The sequence below is a fragment of the Juglans regia genome, chromosome 4 (assembly GCF_001411555.2).
Source record: "Juglans regia cultivar Chandler chromosome 4, Walnut 2.0, whole genome shotgun sequence".
Lineage (NCBI taxonomy): Eukaryota > Viridiplantae > Streptophyta > Magnoliopsida > Fagales > Juglandaceae > Juglans > Juglans regia.
This window is the reverse complement of record NC_049904.1, coordinates 15,112,119-15,124,951: the sequence shown is the minus strand read 5'-3', so window position 1 is coordinate 15,124,951 and position 12,833 is coordinate 15,112,119. Positions and strand designations below refer to the sequence as shown.

The 12,833-nt window shown below is 37.7% G+C and overlaps 1 protein-coding gene across 2 annotated transcripts; it reads right to left on the bottom strand.

The window, feature by feature from the left end:
- Positions 1-221: 221 nt before the first annotated feature.
- On the bottom strand, positions 222-3,724 carry LOC108991093 (G-type lectin S-receptor-like serine/threonine-protein kinase At1g11330). 2 transcript variants are annotated; one of them, XM_035689903.1, is made up of 7 exons: positions 2,405-3,724; positions 2,191-2,304; positions 1,721-1,857; positions 1,436-1,646; positions 990-1,227; positions 753-903; positions 222-605 (listed from the first exon to the last, which is right to left on the bottom strand). In XM_035689903.1, the coding sequence occupies exons 1-7, from the start codon at positions 3,684-3,686 to the stop codon at positions 297-299; spliced, it is 2,442 nt and encodes an 813-aa protein (XP_035545796.1). In that variant the 5' UTR covers positions 3,687-3,724; the 3' UTR covers positions 222-296. The 2 variants fall into 2 exon arrangements, with proteins under 2 accessions (XP_035545796.1, XP_035545797.1); XM_035689904.1 differs by having other exon boundaries at positions 1,721-1,845.
- Positions 3,725-12,833: the final 9,109 nt, after the last annotated feature.

The following is a 12,833-nucleotide window of genomic DNA, read 5'->3' as shown; positions in this document are numbered from 1 at the left end:
TTTTAAAAATAAAAATAAACCATTGTATACATTTATTAAAAGGCTTGGTAAAATAATTATAAAGTTCATAGGCTAGAATAATTTTTAAATGTGTCAGAAATTATACTTGGTCATTTTTTAATACATTAAAAGTAGGAAGTGCAATTGTAGTGATGACTCTAATAGTAATGATCATAACCCTAGAATCATTGAGTAAGAACAAGAAGCATGTTCCATGCAAATACATTGAAAGTGTGTTTAAATTCTACAACCTGTTCAATACAAATTGACAGTTTTAGACTTTCAATAGCATTTCATCATCTACCAAGAACCATTGAAACAGTGACATTGTTGATAGAGCAAACCTTTTGATTGGGGTAAGAGGATTCACTTTCTGAGGTAATCTGATTTACAGTGAATCCTGGCTGCCTTGGGTAAGGTAGATCAACAATCTCACTTTTTAACATAGAAATAACAATAGATACGGTTGGTCTATCTTTAGCGAATTCTTGTACACACAACAGCCCGACATGTATGCATCTCAAGATTTCCTTTTCAAAGCTAGATCTTGATATTTTGGGGTCTACTAATGCTGCCAAGTTGTCAATGTTCCACATTTTCCATGCCTGGAAAGATGAAAATATGATTGGAGAAGATTCATTTGTCTTGTATAAATCTTTACTTTGAATGCTTGATTAGTATCGATATCAAGTTGGGAAAGAGGCAATATTTGAGCATCTAAAAAATGAGGCAATGAGATAAGGGAGACTTACAAGTCCTACAAGACTCACGGTCCCCTCGTCATGATAGAAATGAGTATTTTTCCTTCCGCTTACTATCTCTAGCAACAACACTCCGAAGCTGAAGACATCCGATTTTTCTGAAAATCGCCCCTCCATTGCATATTCAGGAGACATGTAGCCACTTCAACATTTTAATAAATCCAAATATTATTATCCATAATATTAGCAGTAGTATCTGATTGAATTCAACAAATAAAAGGTACTTACTATGTTCCCACAATCCTTTCAGTATTGGCTTGGTCTTCATTGCCTCCAAAAATCCTGGCCATTCCAAAGTCTGATATTTTTGGATTTAACTCTTCATCCAACAATATGTTACTTGCTTTTAGATCCCTATGAATAATTTTTAATCTTGAATCCCTATGAAGGTAGAGTAGACCACGACCAACTCCTTCAATAATGTTGAAACGTTTTTTCCAATCTACCAGTTCTTGTTTGATTGGATCTGATCATGAATTTAATTAATCAAACAGAACAGAAAAAAAAGGGAAGTTGAATTTTCATAATAGTAATCAAGGTAATATAATTTGTAAAGATAGTCATAATAAAGTATGTGTATAGAAGCTAAAATTCCACAACCATAGATATGATTATTCGTGTAGATTATGATATATATTTGAAGATGCTAATGTAGGGCATTAGAATGAACTAACCAAAAAGAAATGCATCCAAACTTTTGTTTGGCATGTATTCATAGACTAGCAACTTTTCTTCTCCTTCAACACACCCACCAAGGAGTCTAACAAGATTTCGGTGTTGTAGTTTAGAAATCACTACGACTTCATTCATAAATTCTTCTAGCCCTTGCCCTGAAGATCTTGCAAGTCGTTTTACGGCAATTTCTTGTCCATCTAACAATTTTCCCTATAAACAAACAACAACTTATTGACTACATATTCAAATTATTAGGCAATAATCCTCTACAAGCACAAGATTACCTTGTATACGGGACCAAATCCACCTTGTCCAAGCTTGTTAGATTGGTGGAAGTTGTTCGTTGCACTTGCTAGTTCCTCAAGACTGAATATTGGTAGCTCTTGGAGTTTATCTTGGTTCATGTTGTCTACAAGATTTTCTTCACATTGAAATAATTTTTGCTTATTTTTTTCCCTTACTAGCTAGTACTTTAGCCAGTGATAGAATCGAATTTAGAATACTATAGAAATTGAGATGCAAAAGAGAAGAATGTGAACGATGGAGAGACAGTCTAATTCTAGAGGAATGCGCCTCCTAGAGTTGGTGAAGAGAATGAATTGCATACAAAGTACTATATGCCCTATTTATAGAGAAATACAAAAAGATTAGATAAAATAAATATATAATTATGAAAATAAAATATTTTTAATTAAGATAATAATCAAATAAATACATGGTAATAGATAAAACTATAAATACATGTGCATTTTACCTTTACGTTTAGCCCTCCACTGGCATAAGAATAAAGTGCACAGGGCCATGACGAGTACCATTCCTATGACCACAGTGACTATCACGATTACTTTCAGTACTTCTTCCTTTTTATCTGTAAATTATCAGAAACATCAAATTAACTACATTTTCTTTTCTTTTATGTTTATAAGCTCTGAATAGACTTGGATTAATGTGAAAGGAAAGTAACCTACCGAGATCTGAATAGGCCAAACGAACATAAACATCTACTCCGCCGCTGGAAAATTTCCGCAAGTCTATCAAGTCTCTGGTCCATAACATACACCCAATGCCTGCTACGTATGCATAAGCTGTACATGAACAGTCTTCCAAGCACCGATATCTGCAGCTATCCTCCAAAACAGATGACAAATTTGCCAAACTTGGCGTTTTCATCATCTTCACCTCCAGAAACCCATCTTTTTTGCCGTCTTTACCACCTGTGCTCAGTCTCATACACTGCAAGGGTGTCCTCCTCACACATCCACTAGTCCAATCTTCTCTATTCCATTCTTCTATATTCTTTGGTTCAAACCCCTCTAAGCAGCTGCAGATCGGTTTATCTTCTGGGTTACAATGTCCATATGCCCCACACTTGCCGTAAACGTCGCACTCAGACATTAAAGACGACCACATGACCACCCAATAATTCCCATTAATAGAAAAAGCTTTCAATACGTTTCCTTCTGCACTCAAGACGTAATGGAATTGTGCGGACTTGTTTAAAAAATCAAAAGCAAAATAGAATGATCCCTCTTTGTCCTCTACAAGATTAATTCCATCGAGATATCCACCATTCATGGTTGGTATTCCAATAAAGACCATACCATTCCACGGACCACTGCGCCAATGAGGGCTGCTACCATTCCAAATATACGCCTCAGGAAGATCAAAAGAGTAAGTACCAGCAGAAAAGGTTCCAACGGCTGGATCTGACGGACTCTTCCATGATGTGAGCCGAACGTTCTTGCCCGTTGTTGCATTAGTACCCGCTTTCATCTCTGCCAACCACGAATCAGAAGGATGTTGGAAACTCTCCCATGTGATCAACCCAGTGTTGTTTTCTTGTAAGACAAGGTTCCCGGTATCTAGAAGTCGTGCGCTCATATTGGAAACAGAACTTGTTACATTTGATGACCACAAAATCGTCTTTTCTCCATCCAATACGACTAGATTGCCATCTTCGGCTATAGTAAGAAACCCGGAGGTGGTCTTGAGGGGCTTGTTCCTGTTAGCAACCCATATGGCACGAGTCGTGGAATCTCTACGATACCATATCCCAACATAGCGATAAGTAGAATTCGTAGGGCTAAAAAATCCCAATACGAACCTACCGCCATTGGAGATTATGGTTTCAGAATCTTTAATAAAGTTAAGTGCTGTGATGGTGTCCGTGGCATGGCCGAACTCTAAACAAAAGGAAGATAGGAAGACAAGGAAATATGACAAGTTTATCATACTTCGAACAAGTCCCATAACTCATGAAGTTAGTCTTGTTCGTGAAAATGAAGAACTTTGATGACATGGGAGCATCATTGATACGTTACTTCATAGCCTCATACTTCTCCGATATTTCCATATATCGAGAGCTTTCTACATTCAATCATCGCAATATTCCAATTCAAACTATCATGGCTTCAAACCGCGTGGATCAGACTTTTCAAACCGCGTGGAGAGTGACATTAATTTGTGAGCTATATATAGAGAATGTTTATAGAAGATCACGACACAGGTGACGGTAAAATTGGGCGATTTCACTTCACAACGTACATTAGAAGCTGAACAGTTTGCCGTAAAAAATTGCTTTGGGATTTGGGTGTGCTCAATGCACAGCTCTGCTTTCTTGATTGAGAGTGTAAGGATGCGTTGTCGTCTCCACGGCCATTTATGGAATATAACAATTTAGTTGTATATTTATAATTAGGTATTTCAATGAAGAAGACGTAGTTTGTTAGTAGGGTTATGCTGTACATCATCCCATATTATATATTATATATATTTTAATTTTTTTATTATTTTATTTCTGTTAAACTAATTAAGTTTTTACTTATCATCTATACACCACATATTTGATAATCTATACATCACATATTTGATATAGAAAAAATAAAAAATAAAAAAATAAAAAAATAAAAAATATGTGGTGTGTGAGATCATGATAAGTATAATTATTTTAGTTAGTAAATTGATAATCATATAATCCATAATAATGTTTCTGTAAATGTAATTTATGCTTGGCTAGGATTAGATGTGTATGCTGTTAGGAATAAATGTAATCTAATTGGACTCTAGGACAATAGTGACCCGATAAGGATAAGTATTTAAATTATAGCTCTTATCAAATCTTGTTTATATTTTAAGATAAGAGTCAACAAGAGTCCTTTATGTGTTTCGAGTTTAACGAGTCAGTTGAAGAGATAAATATGCAAGATTTATTGAAGAAACTGAAACAAACTTGAAACAGAAGAAGTGATCCAGTCCGATATGTTCGCAAATAGTTAGCAACGTAACTGATTGTGACTTTAGATAAACCTGTTAGCAGAATCATTCTCCAAATCAATACTGCATTGCCTATTCAAAGGAGTCGACTAAGGGTTTACAATTTACTTGAATTGCCCGTATTCACAAGCATTTTGAGAGTTTGAAGATCTAGGTAGAACTTCAAGAGATCGTGCGACGAAAAATCTCAAGAGAAGGATTTTCCGAAAAGACTCAATCCGTGAGATTGAGTGAGAGCATATTCTAAGGGGGAGTTGCTGGGTTCAAGTTCAATCACTGGAGGTTCCAGCAGGAAAGACAAAGATTGAAGAGGGTCAGAAGTTCTGACTACCTACTGAGGTAGAAGAAAAGCAGGTCGTATGTCTTGAGTAAATGTGTCGAGTTACAAAGGTTTTGTGAACACTTTACTTGTAAAACTGTCGATCAAATAAAATTGGCTTTCCTGGATTTGGTTGCCTCGTAGGGTTTTATCTTTGAAGAGTTCTTCAAAAGGTTTCCCTTCTTTACCAAAATTATTGAGTTAAATACTCTTAATATTATATTTTGGTTACTAATATGTGTTAACAATTTCTGTTGATTATTAACGTGTATAATTAGGGGTACTTAAGTAATTTTAATTGGCATTAGAGTGTGGTTCACTCAAACCAAGTGTAATGCCCGTCCTTGTGGTGGGACTTTTTCCAAAATATTTTTATAAAAAGGACGACGGGAATTACCGTCCTATTTAAAACTTTTCACTAGTATACCCAGGGTGTGAGACTCCACGTTTATAAATTAAAATATGCTTTGGAGATAAAAGAGGTTCACAGCGAAAAACATAAATCTTATAATAAAAAGGCCTCTCGTACGTTTAAAACTCGTGCCTAGACTTCTGTGCTCTTCCCCGTCGGCCGTGTCAGTCCTGATCATGTAGTTCCTGTGGGGGGAGGGACATGCAAAAAAACTAAAATGAGTCAAAGACTCGTAAGCATTACTTCATACAGTTAAAATATAGCAACATAGGTTTTCATTCATGTATTCATCACTCGTACATACTATTACGTGCATGCATACGTGTCATACGTGCGTTTGTTTGAAAACTTCATTAGACGTGATTTTTCTCTTTTAAACATGCGCATCCTTTTCGTAAAACGTTTCTCCCGTCAGTGCCTTCATTTCTTCAAGAGTTCATGCATGTTTATGTGAATGCGTGCGTTCTTTTGAAAACGTCACTAGACGGAGCTTTTCTTTTTAAAAGGCTTTCATTTCTTTAAAACGTGTCCCCCATCAGTGCCTTCATTTCTTAAAGGCTCGTGCATACGTGCGTTCATACATGCATGCATACATTCATTCGTTCTTATCACTTTCATAGGCCAGTACACACTATTACGCCCCGTGTGTTTGGGGTTAGCGGTCTTCCTTTGGACCCGGATTCCGCCCGTGGCCACGGGTTGGGAATCCCTTTCATAGGGGGCAGCACTGGGTGCACTTCCAGTACTACTTACCCGGCATTGCAATATGCCCATTCATTGGTACCCTTTTCATTCATTCATGTGGCCGTTACATATCTTCATACATTCATGCTTTCATTTCTTTCTTTCTTGCTTTTCATTCATTCATTCATTCGTTCATGTCAACTCGAAAGAGCTGGAGCTTTCATTCAGTTCATTCTTTCATTTAACAGTCATTTCATGAGAAAACATTTCTTTTCATGAGAAAATATCGTTTGAGGTGTATGCCCGAAAATGGCCTTTTCATTTTTCAGTTCATTTCAGTTCTATCCTTTTTTTAACAGTTCATTCGTGCATACGTCATTTAAGAACATACATGGGCTTAAACGTCAGCTTTCATGGCATCTCATAAGCGTCACCTTGAACGTCGTCAATCATGGCATCCACGAGCATCACCTCATGGCGCGCATGAGAGTGTCGGTTCATAGGATCTATAAAAGCATCCGTTGTCATGCCTTTCATGCATTTTCATCAGTTTATGGATTTTCTTAGAAAATACATACAATAGATACAGCGTATAGTCATCCATTCACATGCTTATAATTAATACTTTAGGTGCGTAAACAGAGGCTGCCAAGGAGGGGCCGTACAGACTCATACCTTTGAACACTTAGCATTTTCTTTCATAAAACGTCTTTAGTCTTTTCTTAAAGTGTCATAAAGGAAAAGCTTTTGTTTTCATTTTTTTTTATCTTATAAAGACTCTAGAAGAATATGAACGTAATACTTACTTGGACTCCATGCTATTTGCATGTCATGCAGTCCATTCATGTGCTTGTCAGATGGCAACCTACATGCATACACATACCTTAGCATCATTCTCTATCTAATGCATAAGCAACTTGAACTATAAATAGAACTACGCTATACTTGGAACACTCTCCTTCTATCCCATGCACTTACGTGCCCTTTACTATGTTAAATCCTTCGGGGACCACTTACGGTCACCACATTATCCAACTCAAAGTCTTGTCTCGAGTGCTCATTCACTAAAGTGAACCCATGATTTACCTTAGGATTAAGGCACTAAGACATTCGTCTTACTCTTCTTACAACCACATTCGACGCATGTTTCCGACCGATGGAATCACATGTCTCAATCCTAATGATGCATCCGTCACTACCTTCATGCATCTTAGCCCATACTAAATCCTCATTCCCATCCATACAAGCCACATGGCTCTAAAGCCAACTCTGAGACTCAAGCACCGTGTAACTGTACTCATGACAAATTATCCATTACATATGATGAATACGTCCGACCCATGTGTCTCACCATGATACACATGTGCCTTACACCTTTATCACCTAAGATCAATATATAACATGTTGATCATCTGCTCGTAGGGACAAGGGCCATACTCCGATACCAATCTTCTCTTAACCCGGCTAGCATGACTCTTCATGCTACCCGTCCCTTTTTGGCAGTTCATCCCAACACTTGACATGACAGGACTCCATTCACAACTACGCCTTATGTCATGTCATATAGCTCGAGATTGCTCCCAAGCTACATTATGACCTTGTCACGTCACCTGATATCTCGTTACATCATTTCTACGCCAACTCCTAACCCATCAAAAATATTATGATTGTCGTATTTAAGATCAAATCTTAATTCAATAACAATGGAAATACTCCTTATAAATATTTCCAGCATATTTAAAACACTGGGTGTGCCCTAGAAGTCACAAGATATCTTTGAAAATTCGCCATCATGGTTCGACACGCATGACGAGTCTCACAGTCGCTAGACAAAAGGGCAGACGATCACATAATCTCTGCCTTCGGAATTTGCTTACGTCATAAAGACAGAACATACATCAGAAAGAATAAGCGTACGTAAGAAGAAGGAGCAGGGTATTACACCGAGTGAGATCCGTTCCCCTAAGATCATGGCATCACTTTCATCACCAACAAATTTCGATGGTGATAACTATGCCTACAGGAAGGTGAGAATGAGAGCATTCCTAAAATCATTTTATGAGAAAATCTGGCTAACCGTAGAGTCAGGATGGACAAGACCCACAACACCTGCATAGGAGTGGACCAAAGAACAATCAAGCAGCTGTAATTGGAACAATAAAGGTCTAAATGTTATTTTCATGACAGTATCTCCTGATGAATTCAAGAGAATCTTCATGTGTGAGATATCCAATGATGCTTGGGACATTTTGGAAACTACACATGAAGAAACCAAAACGGTGAAAAATTCCAAATTACAAATATTAACCTCAAAGTTTGAGGAAATAAAAATGCTGGAAGATGATACCTTCAATGAATTTTATGCTAAACTGAATGACATTGTTAATTCTAGGTACAATCTTGGAGAGAAGGTAGAAGAGGCGCGAGTTGTGAGGAAAATTTTGAGATCCCTACCTAAAAGTTTTCGAGCAAAGGTGACAGCCATAGAAGAAATGAAGGATTTAGACACGATTCAGGTAGAAGAACTGGTTGGTTCTTTATATACTTATGAATCTACTCTTCAACAACCGAAGAAAGGTAAGTCCATTGCACTCAAAACTACTAAGGAAGAAAAACAGTCTGATGATGAAGATCTGTATAATGATGATCTAGCATTTATGGCCAGAAAATTAAAAAAACATTTGTTTAATAAAAAGAATTATGGTAAATGGAAAAAGGGTAGGACTTTCACTAAAAAGAACAAATATGAAAAATAGAATAAAGACAAAACTGAGTTTAAAGAAAAAGTCTAATGTCATGAATGTTCTAGTTTTGGTCACATAAAAATTGAGTGCTTGAATTTTAAAATGAAAGCAAAAGCATTTTTTTATTTTTTTAAAAAAAAAAAAGAGTTAGGGTCACATGTCCAAGAGTGACCCATTCCCAAATTTATTAAGAAGAAACCCTCAATTATGGCGAAGGAATACCTTGGTTAAAAATCAGGCATATAAAAAATACACAACAATCAATATGCCTCAAAAAACCAAATCTCACCAAGAAAAGACTAAACCAAGAATGAAATAATAAGACCAACAACTCAAAGACATCTCAGATAAGGTAATGACAATTTATCTGTTTGTAGCAATCCTTTAAGATATTTTGGAACTCTCAATAAAGAGCGCCAAACATAGGTCAAACCTTGAGCTCCCATTTTTTCTAAATAATTAGCTGGTGCATTTCCTTCACGATAAATATGATTGATACCATAATCTCCACCTTCAAACAAACCCATTGCCTCCTCCCAAAAATCTTCTAAATACCACACTCCACAATGCTTCTTCTGAACCCAGGATACACAAACCAAAGAATCAGATTCAATATCCACATGAAGCAAGCCCAAAGAACGGCAATATTTTAACCCAATTAATAATGCCTTCAACTCAGCAATATTATTGGATCCCACCCCAGGATAACAAGCAAAGGAAAGCACCATATCACCATTAAAATCCCTAATTACCCATCCTACACCTAAGCTCCCTGGGTTGCCAAGGTTGCATCCATCAATATTTAATTTGAATCTATCACATCTAGGCTTCACCCAATAAAGCAAACTAGCTGGCGTCAATTTGATCGGACTAACTGGAATATTCAATTCTCTCAACCTCTCCTCATCAGCAAAAGCAAACTTAGTAAAACTAAACTTGCTACTTTGCATTTTCCTTATCCACACACAAATAGACCTCCAAAGCACTTCCACCGAAATGCATTTATCTTCCATCCTTGCCTTAAATCTACGTTGCCACAACTTCCAAATAATAATAGAAGGTAGCAGGCCCAAAATACAACCCACCTTGGACTTGGTAGACGCACGTTGAAACCAAAGTATCACCAACTCAAACCAACATTTATTTGGGTCATAAGGCACACCTAAAATATTCGAAAACCTCTTCCAAATCCCAGCCTCAATGTCACCTGCAGCAAGAACATGATTCAAATCCTCATATCTTCCCTGCACACAACAATTACATTTAGAAGTAATAGGAATACCAACTGTCCTCAATCTATCATCCACACTTAAACCATTATGAAAAGCCTTCCACATAAGAATGGAAATTTTTTTTGGTATAGCTTCATGCCACACCCATTTAGCCCAAGGTGCTGCTGGTGCCATGACCCTAATACATTGCCAAGCACTTTTGGTGGAAAAGCAGCCATCTTTATTGTGAAGCCAAACCAGTATATCTTGACCAGATTTATGCTCACCCAAGTAACTACAAATCTCCTCCGCATTTTGTACTCCCACTAGTCTCTCTAAAATTTCAACGTCCCAACCATTAGAAATTTTTAAATCAGCCAACATCAACTTTGGCACATCAACCACAGGATAAGATTAGCAAGAGGACCTTCATTCAACCAGTGATCCCACCAAAAAGAAATATTACCATCCCGTACCCTCCATATCGAATTTTCCAAAACCTCCGGGATGCACTTTACTACCATCTTCCAAAACCTTGAGCCTTTTTTAGGATCTAATAAAGAAACATGTTTATTCCCAATATATTTAGCCCGAAAAAATTTTGACCAAAGATCCTCCCTAGTGAAAACCTTCCATGCAAATTTCATATGAAGAGAAGTTTGTACCTCATCAAAGTCTCGAATCCCAATTCCCCCCTCATCAGTTGGCTTGCACATTGACTTCCAAGCAACCCATTTCTTTTTTTCCTTTCCATCTTTTTCCCCCCAATAAAATGAACTAAGAAGCTTGTTCAGATTCTTCAAGGTCCCTTTTGGCAATTGAAGGATAGACATAATATGTATCGGCATACTAGCTAGCACATGCTTCAACAAAATCAACTTGCCCCCAGCCGAAAGACATTTTAATTTCCATCCCCCAAGTTTCTTCCTCACCCGATTAAAGATAGGCTCTAAATGTAAATTCATAAGCCGCCCATTAACAATAGGTGCACCAAGATAAGTGAATGGAAAATTACCTTCACTAAATCCAGTGAAACTGAGCAACTCCCTCTTCCGCCTTGCAGTAGCATTTTTCGCAAAATACATGGCTGTTTTTTCTTTACTCACCCGCTGCCCAGACCAAGACTCATAAGTCTCAATAACCTTCATCAATTCTATCAAAGATCTCTTCCCTCCATTAGCGAAAATCACTACATCATCAGCATAAAGAAGGTGAGAAACAAGAGGCGCACCTCTTGGGTGAGAAAAATTTTTAATATTACCACACAAAAAAATTTTCTTTAGTAAATGAGAAAACACTTCTTCTATAATGATAAAAAGATATGGTGATAATGGATCCCCCTGTCGCAATCCTCGACCTCCTTGAAAAAAACCCCGAGCCATACCATTCATCATAATCAAATACCAAGGTGAAGCAATACAATTCTTGATCAAATCTCTAACAGATGAAGAGAATCCAAAGGTAGCCAAAACATGCAAAAGGAAATCCCATTCCACCCTATCATAAGCCTTAGCCATATCCAGTTTCAAAATAACATTACCACCCATTGCCTTCTTATTGAGTGACTGCACCATCTCCTGCATAAGACTGATATTATAAAAGATACTCTTACCTGGAATAAATGCACATTGCTCAGAAGAGATCAAAGAGGACAATAAAGGAGCAATCCTCGCCACCAAGACCTTAGTGAAAATTTTGTAAAAAACGGAACATAAGCTGATAGGCCGAAACTTGTCAAACCCGTCGGCTGAGCTATTTTAGGAATAAGTACTACAAAAGAAGCAGTATAGAATCTGGGAAGAGGAACCCCTCGAAAAGATTCCGTTACCGCCTCCACCACCTCAGACCTAACAATATCCCAACAAGCACGGTAAAAACCCGACCCAAAGCCATCAGGCCCCAGACTACTCTCTATGGGAGTACTGAATACTGCTTGTTTCACCTCCTCTTCTGTGGGCACTGAACATAATCTCAAGTTATCATCATCCGAAATTACATTAGACACATAATCACCCAGATCCAAAAGCACTACACTAGTAGACTGCCCCAGGAACTCCCATAAATAATGCACAGCCCCATCATGAACTTCTTGAGGGGACTTTAACAATAAGCCATTGGAAAGCCTCCTCTCCATGATCTTCGATTGCCTCCGTTTATTAAGGATAGCATGAAAGTAACGTGAGTTTTGATCTCCATGTCGCCACCAACTGACTTTAGCACACTGAGCTAACCGCACTTCTTCACGATTATTCTAGGTATCCAACTCCATTTTTTATGCCAATAGGTCAAGTCCACCTCTTCATCATAGTTCAACTGCAAGTGACTCTCCAATCGCTCTATCTGATCCTCCAACTCCTTAATATGCCCACTCGTCCATCCAAAAACTGTTTTGTTCCATCCTTTCAGAGCTACTTTCAGTTTTTTTAGTTTTACTGCAAGTTTTAGGAGACCACTACCAGCCTCAGGTTGATCCCAAACCTCTCGGACGCATCTAGGAAAGTCCACATGATCCACCCACATCTGTTAAAAATGGAAGGGAGATGGCCCATACTTTGCAACATTTTTCACCAGGGAAATAACCATAGGCGCATGGTCTGATGAAGTACGAGGTAAATATCTCATGAAAGAATCCGCAATAGAAACTCTTACCCAACTAACGAACGATCCAAGCACGCCCAACTACGAGAAACCCCAGCTTGCCCATTACACCAAGAGAAACTCTTACCCAAGTATTTTAACTCCAGTAATCCGCAA

What these genes read in the sequence shown, in the direction of transcription:
- LOC108991093 (XM_035689903.1), bottom strand. Translation starts at nt 3,686, where the DNA reads ATGGGACTTGTTCGAAGTATGATAAACTTGTCATATTTCCTTGTCTTC. An exon ending in GATTTGGTCCCGTATACAAG is followed by an intron (nt 1,647 to 1,720) that starts GTAATCTTGTGC and finishes GTTTGTTTATAG; the next exon opens with GGAAAATTGTTAGATGGACA. An exon ending in TTTGGATGCATTTCTTTTTG is followed by an intron (nt 1,228 to 1,435) that starts GTTAGTTCATTC and finishes ATTCATGATCAG; the next exon opens with ATCCAATCAAACAAGAACTG.